At 38.5% G+C, this 16,597-nt stretch overlaps 1 protein-coding gene across 1 annotated transcript in view; it reads right to left on the bottom strand.

Annotated features, from left to right (window-relative positions):
- Positions 1 to 16,597, bottom strand: part of LOC150084650 (papilin-like) — a 967,274-nt gene that overhangs the window by 423,200 nt on the left and 527,477 nt on the right. Inside the window, exons 18-19 of the mRNA XM_090376529.1 lie at positions 9,242 to 10,121; positions 8,949 to 9,166 (exon numbers count right to left, since the gene is read on the bottom strand). Coding sequence (XP_090232655.1) covers positions 8,949 to 9,166; positions 9,242 to 10,121 — 1,098 coding nt within the window. The remainder of the gene's footprint in view (positions 1 to 8,948; positions 9,167 to 9,241; positions 10,122 to 16,597) is intronic.

Raw genomic sequence — 16,597 nt, 5'->3', positions numbered from 1 at the left:
TAATTACGATAAAATAAACTCTCAAATATCGCAATAAGTTTGTCAGTATTGTTAGACATTTTGTGAAAACAAATTCGTTAGCACGCTGTATTATCCATCATATTGTGTTGTGTTTTTCCACAAGTTTGTAAGTGTGTAGTAAAAAAAAAAAAAAAAAAAATCTAAAAAGGAATGAAAATTAATAAGAGAAGAGAAACTGAGAGAAATTGTTGGAATTTACAATTAAGCAGAGTTAAACTTCTCACAGACACACCGCTGTCGAGTTTTTTCAGAAGTTCAACTTTATCTGTTATGGACAATGTACGCTGTTTGCGCTTTACACCACGAGAGGCACTTCTCTTATGCATTGGAACCATGGCTAAATGTGAGCAGGTTATAATAATAAATTCACAAAAACAAGTGGGAATGGCTTGCCAGTGTTTATGAGTTCGTGCCAACAGCTGATGCTGCAACCAATGCCAACAAAACAGTAGCGGCAGGTTGGTGCACCGACCAGGGAAATTCATCAGGGAACTACTCCTGACCATCAGAGTAGTCCCCTGATGAATTTCCTAGCTATGTATCATATTTTCATCTATTATATTCAGATTTTGCATATTTGACATCTTCTGATTTGACTGCTTGCTAAAATTTCCCTCCCATATCTGAATATAGTGTTATTTATTTATTTACTTACTTATATACTCCTTTTTTTTTTCTTTTTTTTTTTTCTTAGTCCCAGTTTATTTCTGTACTAGGTTTTTCATATTCTTTCACCTTTTTAACCACTTCTTCACTTCCACTTTCTACTATCCCTTAAACTTCTCTTAGTTCAGGCACCATGTGTACTTTTCATTTCCATTTTCACAGAACACTTTATCTTCATGCATTAAGAATCTGCAGATAGAGAACCACTAGGTGGCAGTGATCACAGTGTACTGAAGTGGGATTTACTCAAAGAGGTAACTACCATCAGGGGTAAAGGGAAGGGTTATTGCTTTCGTAAAGGCGACTACGATGGTCTGAGACAGTATTTAAATTCTATACAGTGGGACCAAATGATGATGTTACCAACATCAAATTCAAAATGGGAAGCATTCAAAGAACTTATCTTGGAAGCTACTAGGCTTCACATACTAACTAAGAAATATTGTTCAAGGTTTAGGCCTAAATGGATGTCAGATGAACTAATGAGACATATGGGATACATATAAATTAATACGTGACACAGAAACCTATGATAGATATAAGTTGATCTGTAACCAAGTTAGCAAGTTAGGCAGGCGAAGGCAGATTACGAGAAATCTTTGGCAAGGGATGCAAAGAAAAACAGCAAAGAGTTCTTTACTTATGTAAACTCTAGAAGGAAGGGGATGAATCAGATTGGTCTACTTGATATTGATGGTTCAACTGTTGATGATTCTGCTCAGGTAGCTAACAAACTAAATGAATATTTTGCATCAACATTCACACATGAGGAGTTATTCAGCAAGGGGAATGCCAGAGGTGTATTCAACTCTAGCAGTAAGCTACAGAATCTTGTAATAACTGAGAGTAAAGTGGAGGACAAATTGTTGAAGATAAACACAAGAAAGGCACCTGGGGTGAATGGGATCTATCCAGTTATATTGAAGGTGGCAGCAAAGGAAGTAAGCAAACCCCTAGCCATAATTATAATAGCTTCCTTGGACTCAGGGGAGGAACCCATAGACTGGAGATGTGCAAATGTGACCCCAATTCACAAAGGAGGATCAAAGGCTGACACAAGTAATTATAGACCTGTGAGTTTAATTTCTGTTCCAGGAAAATTAATGGAGGCACTGGTTAAAGAAGCACAGCAGGATCATCTAGACAAGACTTCAGTTATAGCTCGGACACAGCATGGTTCTGTTAAGGGGAAGTCTTGCCTGACCAATTTGATTGGATACTATGATGCAGTCACAAAAGAACTGGATGCAGGGAATAACTTTGATATTATATACTTGGATCTTAGAAAGGCTTTTGATACTGTTGCACATGGAAGACTGCTGCACAAATTGGAGCAGTGTGGCATCGGAGAAAAATTGCTGCTATGGATAAAGGGGTGGTTGAGGGGGGAGAAGACAGAGAGTGGTAATCAATGGAAACTGCTCATCGTGGACTAATCTTATTAATGGAGCCCCTCAGGGTTCAGTGTTGGGTCCATTATTGTTTTCTATATTTATAAATAATATTGATGATGGTATATCAAGCTTAATGTCCAAGTTTTCAGAGGATACAAAGGTTGGCAGGGTTGTCAAGGACACTACTGATGCTATGCTGCTGCAACAGGATCTGGAAAGGTTGAGCAGATGGGATGAGCGGTAGCAAATGAAGTTTAACATTGACAAATGTAAAGTACTACATATGGGAAACAGCAACCCCAGAGCAACTTCGGCCCTGATCAATTCGGCCCTGGAAAGATTGTGCAAGGCTCAAGGGGTAGAATTTTTTTCAGCCTGGACTGTACTTTTTAACAGGAGAGATTGCTTCTACAGGGATGGGATACACTTAAATAGAAAGGGTGCAAGAATATTTGCTGATGCTATCGAGGCAGTGTTAGGTGGGTCGAAAAACTGCTAGCTTGGGGGGGAGACAAAGACCAATAGATTGACAGTAGCCACTGGCAGAGTTGAAAGAGATTCTTGCACTGCTTCTATTAGAATGAGCAGAAGCCTGAAAAACAAGATGCATGATATTTCAGAGACTGCTGGGAGCCATTGCGGTACAAGTAAACACATGGGTTGTGTTAGGGTAGCTAAGAATAGAAACAGGTGCAGGTATACTTGCGTGTACACCAATGCTAGGAGTTTAATAAATAAATTTGATGAATTTGAGGTATTGCTCAAAACATCAAAGGCAGATATTGTTGGGATATCAGAGAAGTGGTATCACACAGATATAAGGGAGGCAGAACTGGAATTTGGGGAGTACAACGTCTACAGAAAGGATAGACAGGATAGGAAGGGGGGGAGGGGTTATGCTATTAGTTAAGAAACACATAAAAACCAAGGAAGTGAAGCCAGTCGACATCGCTGGACAGTGCAGTGCTGAGTCAGTTTGGTGTGACATAAGCATTGGGAGATCAAAATTGAGAGTAGGAGTGTGCTATAGGCCTAATGACTCTGATGAGTATAATAAGAAACTGTACAGGGAAATAGAGTGGGCCAGTAAATCAGAGAGTCTTATAATGGGAGATTTTAATTTCCCAAATATTGACTGGAATTTGGGGGCTGGTCACTCACACATTAGCAGGGCTTTTGTGGATTTATTGGATGACTGTTTTCTACATCAGCATGTTCGGGAGGCAAATAGAGGGAGTAATACTCTTGATTTGATTATCAGCAGTGATTCTTCATGCATTAAGAATCTGCAGATAAATGAACCACTAGGTGGCAGTGATCACAGTGTGCTGAAGTGGGATTTACTCAAAGAGGTAACTACCATTAGGGGTAAAGGGAAGGGTTATTGCTTCCGTAAAGGCGACTACGATGGACTGAGACAGTATTTAAATTCTATACAGTGGGACCAACTGATGATGTTACCAACAGCAAATTCAAAATGGGAAGCATTCAAAGAACTTATCTTGGAAGCTACTAGGCTTTACATACCAACTAAGAAATATTGTCCAAGGTTTAGGCCAAAATGGATGTCAGATGAACTAATGAGGCATATGGCAGAGAAGAAAAATGCATGGGATACTTACCAATTAACACATGACACAGAGGCCTATGATAGATACAAGTTGATATGCAACCAAGTTACAAAGGAGGTTAGGCAGGCGAAGGCAGATTACGAGAAATCCTTGGCAAGGGATGCAAAGAAAAACAGCAAAGAGTTCTTTACTTATGTAAACTCTAGAAGGAAGGGGATGAATCAGATTGGTCCACTTGATATTGATGGGTCAACTGTTGATGATCCTGCTCAGGTAGCTAACAAACTAAATGAATATTTTGCATTGACATTCACACATGAGGAGTTATTCAGCGAGGGGAATGCCAGAGGTGTATTCAACTCTAGCAGTAAGCTACAGAATCTTGAAATAACTGAGAGTAAGGTGGAGGAGAGGTTGTTGAAGATAAACACAAGAAATTCACCCGGGGTGGATGGGATCTATCCACTTATATAAAAGGAGGCAGCAAAGGAAGTAAGCAAACCCTTAGCCATAATTATGAGAGCTTCCTTGGACTCAGGGGATGTACCCATAGACTGGAAATGTGCAAATGTGACCCCAATTCACAAAGGAGGGTCAAAGACTGACACAAGTAATTATAGACCTGTGAGCTTAACTTCTGTTCCAGGAAAATTAATGGAGGCACTGGTTAAAGAAGCACTGCAGGATCATTTAGACAAGACTTCAGTTATAGCTCGGACACAGCATGGTTTTGTTAAGGGGAAGTCTTGCTTGACCAATTTGATTGAATACTATGATGCAGTCACAAAAGAACTGGATGCAGGGAATAGCTTTGATATTATATACTTGGATCTTAGAAAGGCTTTTGATACTGTTGCACATGGAAGACTGCTACACAAATTGGAGCAGTGTGACATTGGAGGCAAATTGCTGCTATGGATAAAGGGGTGGTTGAGGGGGAGAAGACAGAGAGTGGTAATCAATGGACACTGCTCATCATGGACTAATGTTATTAGTGGAGTCCCTCAGGGCTCAGTGTTGGGTCCATTATTGTTTTTTGTATTTATAAATGATATTGATGATGGTATATCAAGCTTAATGTCCAAGTTTGCAGACGATACAAAGGTTGGCATGGTTGTCAAGGACACTACTGACACTATGCTGCTGCAACACGATCTGGAAAGGTTGAGCAGATGGGTTGAGAGGTGGCAAATGAAGTTTAACATTGACAAATGTAAAGTACTACACATGGGAAACAGCAACCCCAGAGCAACGTATCAACTCTGTGGTACTACACTGACAGAGGTAGAGAATGAAAGGGACTTGGGGGTGGTTGTGCAGGCAGATATGAAGTTCTCTGAGCAGTGCAGACGGGCTGCAAGAGTAGCTCATGGAGTATTGTCAATGATATACAGGAATTTTTCCAGCAGGGATAAGGAGGTGATTATTCCATTGTATAAGGCAATGGTCAGGCCACACCTAGAGTACTGTATACAGGTCTGGAGGCCTCATTTCAAGAAGGATGTAGAGCTGCTGGAACGAGTACAGAGAAGGGCAACAAGATTAGTGAATGGAACAAAGGGTTGTTCTTACGAAGAAAGGCTTAAGTTTTGCAAATTACAGTGTCTGGAGACTAGGCACCAGCGAGGTGATCTGATAGAGGTGTATAAAGCCTTGAATGGTTTAAGCATGCTCAATGCTGATGGGATTCTTCCTCTAGCTCAGAAAAATCACCTGAGAGGGCATAAATTCAAATTTAGGAAAGACAGATGTAGGTTAGACGTGCGGAAATTTGCCTTTAGCAAGCGGGTGGTTGGTTGGTTGGTGGAACAGACTTCCATCCCTTGTAGTGGAGGTTGATAGCCTAAATAAGTTTAAGGCTCAGCTGGACAGGTATTTTGAACGAACAGAGGGGTAAAGTGGAAGTGTGGTTTTTTTTTTTTTTTTTTTGGCTGATGCTGCATAAGCTTGCTTTCTTGCATCAAATACCTCTACTAATGCTAATGCTAATGCAACGTATCAACTCTGTGGTACTACAGTGACATTGGTAGAGAATGAAAAGGACTGGGAGGTAATTGTGCAGGCAGATATGAAGATCTCTGAACAGTGCAGGCGGGCTGCAAGAGTAGCTCATGGTGTCTTGTCAATGATATACAGGAATTTTTCTAGCAGGGATAAGGAGGTGATTATTCCCTTGTATAAAGCAATGGTCAGGTCACACTTTGAGTACTGTATACAGTTCTGGAGGCCTCATTTCAAGAAGGATGTAGAGCTGCTGGAATGAGTACAGAGAAGAGCAACAAGATTATTGAATGGAACAAAGGGTTGTTCTTACGAAGAAAGGCTTAAGTTTTGCAAATTACAGTGTCTGGAGACTAGGCACCGGCGAGGTGATCTGATAGAGGTGTATAAAGTATTGAATGGTTTGAGCATGCTCAATGCCGATGAGATTCCTCCTCTTGCTCAGAATAATCACCTGAGAAGGCATAAATTCAGATTGAGGAAAGACAGATGTAGGATAGATGTGCAGAAATTTGCCTTTAGCCAGCGGGTAGTTGGTTGGTGGAACAGACTTCCATCCCTTGTTGTGGAAGTTGATAGCCTAAATAAATTTAAGGCTCAGCTGGACAGGTATTTCGAACGAACAGGGCGGTGAAGTGGAACTTTTTTTTTCCCCCGGCTGTGCTGCATAAGCTTGCTTTCTTGCATCATATGCCTCTACTAATGCTAATGCTATTGTTCAAACTACACATTATTTATATCCTTTTGCTTCCTCTACTGCTGCACTGCACGTTTTAGAGTATTAGACATACTATAACTTTTGTTAGTTTCCTTTTTCTGCTTATTTTGCTTCCTACCTGTTATATATTACTATATATGTATGTATATAAGCCTCCAGTGTGTGTGTGTGTGTGTGTGTGTGTGTGTTTGTTCAATATGTGCTTGTATAATTACTTTATATTATCTTTTTCTGATTCTAAAATTTTTAACTACCTTTTATTGGTTTCGATTCAAATTACTTAATCTCTAAATTTACTATTATTTCATTTATTTCTATTATTTTTATTATTATGAAATAATAATAAATTATATGAAATAATTTATTATTATTTCATATAACTTAGCAGATATTGATCATTACAGAAACAGAGAACTCCTTGACGTTTTTTGCCTTCAGTCTGGGTGGTTGGACCCAGACGAAGTCACCTAGATTGTGGGTAAATAGCGATAAGTTTTGTGTATATATTTTAATTTATATTCTTTTTTTTTTTTTTTTTTTTTCACTAACCTTACTTATCCCTAGCATTTTCTATAAATCTATCTTGGTATTGTCGTCTTGAATTGAATTGTCTTTAATATTAGTTGCTATATACAACATATTTTATGCACATTATGATCATAATGCCATATTGCTGTTGCAAGTGCATTGGACCATAAGTATTAGTTACAGTTTGTTACAATTTATTAACTTTATTTCCATATTACTGATTATATAAAATATATGCATAAAGTGCAATATATACACATTAAATGAACAATACAAAATATATTGTAAAAAAGATGCATTTTTTTAACACATCTTCCTTATTATATTAACAACAGGAGACAACTGCTTATGATTTATAAATAACTTCTGGGGAATTAGTGGTGTTCCTAAATCAAGAAATTAGTACACAATAATTTATTCTATAATTTAAAAAAAATAAAACAGTGTATTATACTGCTTTACATTAAAATGATCATAATTTTTAATGAACAACCATATTGTTTGCTATTTCTGTCTGAGCAGCGGAATTTAAAACCAAATCACAATGCATGTAGCAACTGTGCAGTTGACTCATGCACATGGTATGATCATGGTGGTGAGTCAAGTTTTGCCTATGTAACAATGGACATGACACGCACACAAAGAACGGTATGCTGCTCTCAAATTTTGTTTCTATCACAAGAAAATATCAACTGAAGCATATGAAATGTTAAAAGAGGCTTATAGTGACTACACTTCCATATAGCACAGCTCGAAGGTGGTTTAAAATGTTTAAAAATGAACATGATTCAATTACAAAAATTGGTGGTCCTGGAGCTCCAACCACTGCTATCACTACAGAGACTATAAACACTGCTTCTGTAATTATGAGAGAAGGTCATCATATTACAGTAAGGCAATAGGCAGACATGTTGAGAATATCAGCAAGAAGCAAACATGGTATGACACACATTTGTTCATGCTGGGGTCCAAGACTACTCACACCTGAGCGACAGCAAGTTTGCATGGAGGTTTGTCTGGAGCTGCAACTGATGGTTACTGAAGATGGTGAGGTTCTGCCCAAGGTCTTATCTTATCAAAATAAAAGCTAAGGCAGATGCGAAAAAAAATATATAAAAAGCTATGGCAGATAAGAGATGAGACATTGCTTCATCATTTTGATCTAGAGAGTAAGCAAAGAAGGCTCTGTGCAGAAGTCTATCACTGTCAACACTGAATAAAGTAAAAGCTGTGGCTTCTGCAGGAAAGGTTATGGTCATTTCTTTTTTTGCCATTCAGGGAATAGTTTACAAGCATGTTGTGTCCCCAATCATACAACTGTTACAAGACCTTACTACAGAACTGCATTGCACACTTTGTGGGATCATATTCGTCGCAGAAGATTACAACTGCATGCAGGTGGGTGGATACAGAATCATGACAATACGAGACCTAATATTGCTCCTATTGTCATTGAGTACCTAGCCAGCATTCATGTCAAATGTGTTCCTCATCCACCCTGCAGCCCTGACTTAGCACCCTGCAATTTATTTATATATATATATTTTTTTTTTTATTTTTTTTAGAGAAAAAGTTAAAAGAAAAAGAAAAAGTTAAAGAAGGAGCTGCAAAGAAAATGTTTCCAGTTGTCAAAAGAAGTTGTAAAGACATCGGAAGCGATTCTCAAATGCATATCAAAAATGGCTTCCAACCATGTTTTTGAAAAATGGCAGAAACATTGAAGGAATGCATTTCATCAAATGGAGGCTATTTTGAAAAGGCCCATCAAAATATGGATGATTAATTTGTCATGAAAAAAAAAAAAACAGACCTCGTATATAATAGGTATAAAATCTATAGGCTATAGATTTTACAATAAAAGCTACAAAATTATTGATTATAATAATAGCTATAAAATATAATATATAACAATAGCTATAAAATATAATATATAACAATAGCTATAAAATATAATATATAATAATAGCTATAAAATCACTTTTCATTCTTGTTAAACTATTTAACCAAAAAAATAAAATGTATTAGATTTTTAATAATTTAATTACTCACCTTGATCCATTTGCAGGAGTGATTTCATCTGGACAGCAGCCATAAGGAAAAGTCTTACAATTACAGCCTTTATAATTTGGACCAAAAGCTTCTGTGATATTATCAGGGCAACAACCGAATACACTAGCATGGCAGCAACCTTCTTTATTGGGACCTAGAGCTGTAGTTATTCCATCAGAACAACAGCCATATGGTGACAGAAAACAGTTTTCCTTATCGTATAGTTCATTTCCTTCAAATATTTCTTCCTGTCCCTTTTGCTCTTTGTTCATTTCTTTATTTTCTTTCATAATATTTAAATTTTCATTATTCTCACAACCTTCAAAATTAGGACCAATGGCAACAGTTCTTCCATCCAGGCAACAACCATAGGTGGAAGATGAACAATGTAAAGTGGATGCTTTCTCATTATCATCTGTTATTTTTGTGACAGATAATTTATTATCTTTACATCCCAAATAATTCAGACCTTTTGCTGCTGATAATCCATCTCCACAACATCCAAATAAAGTATTTATACATGCAGGCTGATCATCACCACTTCCTTCTAAATTGTCACATCCTTTATTATTTTTTCCCTGTGCAGCAGTTATACCATCTGGACAGCATCCAAAGTGAGATTGGTGACAAGGAATAGGCCCTGGTAACGTACTGTGGATTTTTTCATCAATTTCTAAGCATCCTTCAAAGTGTAGACCTTTAGCTGGTGTTACTCCATCCTGACAGCATCCAAACTGACTTTCATTGCAAGATCTATGTAACAGAAGAGGAGGAGTTGAAATAGTAATAGAAGTATCAATGCATCCCAAATAATTCAGTCCTTCTGCACGTTTAATTCCATCTGGACAACAGCCATATAGAGAATTTTCACAATCATCTGTAGAGGAGACATCCAAGTCACATCCCATTTGAAGTGGTCCCTCTGCTGAAGTAGTACCATCAGGACAGCATCCAAATGTTGTATTATAACATGGATTTACTGGTAATAATTCGCAACCATCATAATCAGTTCCACTTGCCTTTGTAACCCCATCTGGACAGCAACCCCAAACTGAAGTATCACAGGTTTCTTCTGGACAACCCTCTTCAGCTAATCCTTTAGCCATAGTCATCCCATCTGCACAACATCCAAACTTAGTTTCATTACAGTTGATCATCAGCGGACAACCTTTTCTGAAATGTATCATGCATAAAATTTTAAATAATTAAAAACATTATTATACAAACACTTTGAGAAAAAAATTCAGTACATAATATTCTTGTTTTTGAAATATATATATCTTTAACTGAGCTAAACTGAGAGTTATTTTAAAAATAAAACCAATGCTCACATTTTATTGAGTTTGTCATAAAGACACATAGGGCATTAAACCTAGGGAGGGCAATCCTTGTTCCTCTAGAAACTGGATGATGATTTTGAAAAAAAAATTCATTGTTACAGGCCAAATTTTCATTATTAGAGGCCAGTTACACACATATATATATTCTTTACTACATTCTCATCATTATTATTATATTTAAATATTCTTTTCCCAAGGATCCTTAAACTAATGATAATCATTGAAACTGTTATTACAGAATTTTAAGAAAAGTAATTAACACAAATGGAATACAGCAAAGTATGAAAAATGATGATTATTACTATATTTAATACCACTCTTATATCATATGAAATTAATAACATAGTTTATTAAGCTATTCGCCTAAACTACTAAACTATTAAGGCAGCAGTTCCCAACTGGTGGTTCGCGAACGCCTCGGGGTTCACAAAAGTATTCCAGGGGGTTCGCACTAAAAATTCCGTAATAGCGTCTGCTTAGATTTACATAGGTATATTATTGTAAACTACAAAATATAACTAATAATAAACAATAAAGTAAACTAAAATTAAATAAAAAATAAAGAATTGCCAAAGAAATAAACCACATCTCCCACAATTCCTTATAATTACTTTATTATCTTAAGTATATCATGTTAAATAAATATCTAAAATTATTTCTTGACTAAATGTCTAAGAGTATGAAAAAGATTGCTTATGCATGGTAATGCAAGATATGTCTGTTTGTTATTTGGGTTTTAAGAGCATTAGCAACTAAAGCCATATTGCTCCGGGGATATGCGGTGGTCATTCTCTGACCTTTCCGCATCCTCCGTATTTGGTGGTCACGGGCTCGAACCCCAGTCTGATTAAGAAGCGTGTGCTACGCACTGCTGCTCCTGCCCACCTGGCTATGGAGGCGCCATGCAAGATATAACCAGATGCACACATACTACCTGGGTAGAAGAAATGATAGAAGTGCATTACCCATGCATAAACAACCTTTTTCATAATCTTGGATGTTTAGTCAAGAAATAGTTTAAGATTAAACCATGCATCCCATCAAGCATCTCTCATATTATGGAGTTATACTTCATAACCAGGTTGTCGCTATTGCAACAACAGGGTACTGCCCACCCAACAATGAGTAAGCCAACAAGTTTCGAAATGGTGCCATCTGGGTGGTAGTATCTGAAGAGAATAAGTAACACTAGTCTGGTGAAGTTACTTATTCAAAGCAGTGCAATACCTCGGCCACTCATTCTGAAGGTTCATTCACAATATGAGATATGAATAAACGATGCATTCATACTATCTGGATAGTAGAAATGATGGAAGGGCATTACCCATGCCTAACCAACCTTTTTTAAATTAATATGTTTTCCATACTATTTTTTTTTCATTCAAAAGGATCATTGTATGACCTTTGCCCCTGGCAGACAGACCAGGGTATGTCTGCCAGGGGCAAAGGTTGATGACGTTGTAGAGCGAATATCATCTTTTAGGGGCACAAAAGGTGATATAGTTGTACACGTTGGCATTAATGATATTAAGAGTAGGAGACCGGCAGAATTACTTAACAAGTACAGGTCACTGTTGAACAAAAGCCGAGAATTAGGGTTGAATTTGAAAGTGTCTGCAATTCTGCCCAGACACGACAGGAGGGAGTATATGATGAGAGCCTTGTCGATCAATTCGGCCCTGGAAAGATTGTGCAAGGCTCAAGGGGTAGAATTTTTTTCAGCCTGGACTGTACTTGTTAACAGGAGAGATTGCTTCTACAGGGATGGGATACACGTAAACAGAAAGGGTGCAAGAATATTTGCTGATGCTATCGAGGCAGTGTTAGGTGGGTCGGAAAACTGCTAGCTTGGGGGGAGACAAAGACCAATAGATTGACAGTAGCCACTGGCAGAGGTGAAAGAGATTCTTGCACTGCTTCTATTAGAATGAGCAGAAGCCTGAAAAACAAGATACATGATATTTCAGAGACTGCTGGGAGCCATTGCGGTACAAGTAAACACATGGGTTGTGTTAGGGTAGCTAAGAATAGAAACAGGTGCAGGTATACTTGCGTGTACACCAATGCTAGGAGTTTAGTATATAAATTTGATGAATTTGAGGTATTGCTCAAAACATCAAAGGCAGATATTGTTGGGATATCAGAGACGTGGTATCACACAGATATAAGGGAGGCAGAACTGGAATTTGGGGAGTACAACGTCTACAGAAAGGATAGACAGGATAGGAAGGGGGAGGGGTTATGCTATTAGTTAAGAAACACATAAAAACCAAGGAAGTGAAGCCAGTCGACATCGCTGGACAGTGCAGTGTTGAGTCAGTTTGGTGTGACATAAGCATTGGGAGATCAAAATTGAGAGTATGAGTGTGCTATAGGCCTAATGACTCTGATGAGTATAATAAGAAACTGTACAGGGAAATAGAGTGGGCCAGTAAATCAGAGAGTCTTATAATGGTAGATTTTAATTTCCCAGATATTGACTAGAATTTGGGGGCTGGTCACTCACACACTAGCAGGGCTTTTGTGGATTTATTGGATGACCGTTTTCTACATCAGCATGTTCGGGAGGCAACTAGAGGTCGTAATACTCTTGATTTGATTATCAGCAGTGATTCTTCATGCATTAAGAATCTGCAGATAAATGAACCACTAGGTGGCAGTGATCACAGTGTGCTGAAGTGGGATTTACTCAAAGAGGTAACTACCATTAGGGGTAAAGGGAAGGGTTATTGCTTCCGTAAAGGCAACTACGATGGACTGAGACAATATTTAAATTCTATACAGTGGAACCAACTGATGATATTACCAACAGCAAATTCAAAATGGGAAGCATTCAAAGAACTTATCTTGGAAGCTACTAGGCTTTACATACCAACTAAGAAATATTGTTCAAGGTTTAGGCCAAAATGGATGTCAGATGAACTAATGAGGCATATGGCGGAGAAGAAAAATGCATGGGATACTTACAAATTAACACATGACACAGAAGCCTATGATAGATACAAGTTGATATGCAACCAAGTTACAAAGGAGGTTAGGCAGGCGAAGGCAGATTACGAGAAATCCTTGGCAAAGGATGCAAAGAAAAACAGCAAAGAGTTCTTTACTTATGTAAACTCTAGAAGGAAGGGGATGAATCAGATTGGTACACTTGATATTGATGGGTCAACTGTTGATGATCCTGCTCAGGTAGCTAACAAACTAAATGAATATTTTGCATTGACATTCACACATGAGGAGTTATTCAGCGAGGGGAATGCCAGAGGTGTATTCAACTCTAGCAGTAAGCTACAGAATCTTGAAATAACTGAGAGTAAGGTGGAGGAGAGGTTGTTGAAGATAAACACAAGAAAGGCACCCGGGGTGGATGGGATCTATCCAGTTATATTAAAGGAGGCAGCAAAGGAAGTAAGCAAACCCTTAGCCATAATTATGAGAGCTTCCTTGGACTCAGGGGAGGTACCCATAGACTGGAAATGTGCAAATGTGACCCCAATTCATAAAGGAGGATCAAAGGCTGACACAAGTAATTATAGACCTGTGAGCTTAACTTCTGTTCCAGGAAAATTAATGGAGGCATTGGTTAAAGAAGCACTGCAGGATCATTTAGACAAGACTTCATTTATAGCTCGGACACAGCATGGTTTTGTTAAGGGGAAGTCTTGCTTGACCAATTTGATTGGATACTATGATGCAGTCACAAAAGAACTGGATGCAGGGAATAGCTTTGATATTATATACTTGGATCTTAGAAAGGCTTTTGATACTGTTGCACATGGAAGACTGCTACACAAATTGGAGCAGTGTGACATTGGAGGCAAATTGCTGCTATGGATAAGGGGGTGGTTGAAGGGGAGTAATCAATGGACACTGCTCATCGTGGACTAATGTTATTAGTGGACTCCCTCAGGGCTCAGTGTTGGGTCTATTATTGTTTTCTGTATTTATAAATGATATTGATGATGATATATCAAGCTTAATGTCCAAGTTTGCAGATGATACAAAGGTTGGCAGAGTTGTCAAGGACACTACTGACACTATGCTGCTGCAACAGGATCTGGAAAGGTTGAGCAGATGGGCTGAGAGGTGGCAAATGAAGTTTAACATTGACAAATGTAAAGTACTACACATGGGAAACAGCAACCCCAGAGCAATGTATCAACTCTGTGGTACTACACTGACAGTGGTAGAGAATGAAAGGGACTTGCGGGTAGTTGTGCAGGCAGATATGAAGTTCTCTGAGCAGTGCAGATGGGCTGCAAGAGTAGCTCATGGAGTATTGTCAATGATATACAGGAATTTTTCCAGCAGGGATAAGGAGGTGATTATTCCATTGTATAAGGCAATGGTCAGGCCACACCTAGAGTACTGTATACAGGTCTGGAGGCCTCATTTCAAGAAGGATGTAGAGCTGCTGGAACGAGTACAGAGAAGGGCAACAAGATTAGTGAATGGAACAAAGGGGTGCTCTTACGAAGAAAGGCTTAAGTTTTGCAAATTACAGTGTCTGGAGACTAGGCACCAGCGAGGTGATCTGATAGAGGTGTATAAAGCCTGGAATGGTTTGAGCATACTCAATGCTGATGGGATTCTTCCTCTAACTCAGAATAATCACCTGAGAGGGCATAAATTGAAATTGAGGAAAGACAGATGTAGGATAGACGTGCGGAAATTTGCCTTTAGCCAACGGGTGGTTGGTTGGTGGAACAGACTTCCATCCCTAGTAGTGGAGGTTGATAGCCTAAATAAGTTTAAGGCTCAGCTGGACAGGTATTTGGAACGAACAGAGGGGTGAAGTGGAAGTGGGTTTTTTTTTTTTTTTTTTTTTTTGGCTGATGCTGCATAAGCTTGCTTTCTTGCATCAAATGCCTCTACTAATGCTAATTGTTACGTATAGGTACTTTTTTTTTTTTATAACCTATAATACTGAGTACTCTGCATGGGTTGAAAATATGAAAGAAGATATTTGTTGACATTAGACTTCAACTTCTGTAGATTGTAATTTTCAGGAAATATGTATGAAGGAAGGTTGTTCCAGAAAACGGCAGTTAAATGAATAAATGAGGAAAAAGAAAAGTTGGTTCTGTGACTTTGAAGTGGACAGTAAAAGGATGTTCACTGGTTATATCACGTGTTCGGACTGCTTTAAAAGAGAGTGGGAATTACGGGAATTCTAGAAACCAACTCGGAAGAACAGTGCCCATGGAAGTATCCATCGATAGAAAAGACATGCAGCAAAACAGAACGTCTAAGAGACAGAGTGGAAAGACTCTGTTAGAGTTGAGTCATTAATTAACCTAACTGCCCTCTTCTGAATGGAATCTAGAAGTTTACGAGAGGTTTTGGGGACACCGCCCCAGATGTGGGAACAATATTCTATGGTAGGGCAGATTTGTGATTTGTACAGAGTGAACAGCTGTTGGGAAGAAACGAGCTTGGTTTTCTCTTTTCGCCCAGAGCGAAAGAATGTTTGTTTGTTATTTGGTTTTTAGGAGCATTAGCAACTAAGGCCATATTGCTCCGGGATATGCGGGGATCATTCCCTGACCTTTCCGCATCCTCCGTATTTGGTGGTGACGGGCTCGAACCCCGGTCTAATCAAGAAGTGTGTACTATGCACTGCTGCTCCTTCCCACCTGGCTACGGAGGCGCCTGAGAGCGAAAGAGAAAACCAAGTTTTTTAGATGCAGAGGAAGCAATATTTGTAATGTGCTTGTGCCAAGAGAGATTAGAATTAAGGGTAATCCCCAAGATCTTTCCTAGAAATCGGAGTGTCATCGAAGATAAGAATAGGAGCAGAAGAATCCTTTTTGCGAGATATAAGACAGGACTGAGTTTTAGAAGGATTGAAATTAAGTTTTCTTTGCCCCACTGGAGAATTCCTGGAGATCAGCATTTAAGGATTTGGCAGTGGATACTTGAGAAGTTGAAGCTGTTCAGCAGGACAGGGTTTCTCAAACTGGAAGGTGGAAAGTAATGTCTATTATCAGCAAAACTATGGATAGGATTTCTGGTCAATGGAAGAAGGCCATTAATATACAAGAGGAAAAGAGTGGGAGAAAGAACTGAACCTTGGGGGACACCAGTATTAGTGGAGAAGTAAGAAGACAGAGAGCTGTATACCATCACCCACAGTGAGCAGTCAGGGAGAAAACTGGATACCCAATTACAAATCTCGCATACCATAGGATGAAAGCTTATTTATGCCAAACACGATCAAAAGCCTTTGAAATGTCAAGAGCAATGGCTTGAGTTTCAACAAAAATCTTTCCAGAGATGGGATGCAGGCAGCTACCGTTAATCTTTTAA

The sequence above is a fragment of the Mastigoproctus giganteus genome, chromosome 6, assembly GCF_048544385.1.
Source record: "Mastigoproctus giganteus isolate SK-2022 chromosome 6, ASM4854438v1, whole genome shotgun sequence".
Lineage (NCBI taxonomy): Eukaryota > Metazoa > Arthropoda > Arachnida > Uropygi > Thelyphonidae > Mastigoproctus > Mastigoproctus giganteus.
The sequence above is the reverse complement of the archived record's forward strand: the minus strand, read 5'-3'. Positions and strand labels throughout refer to the sequence as shown.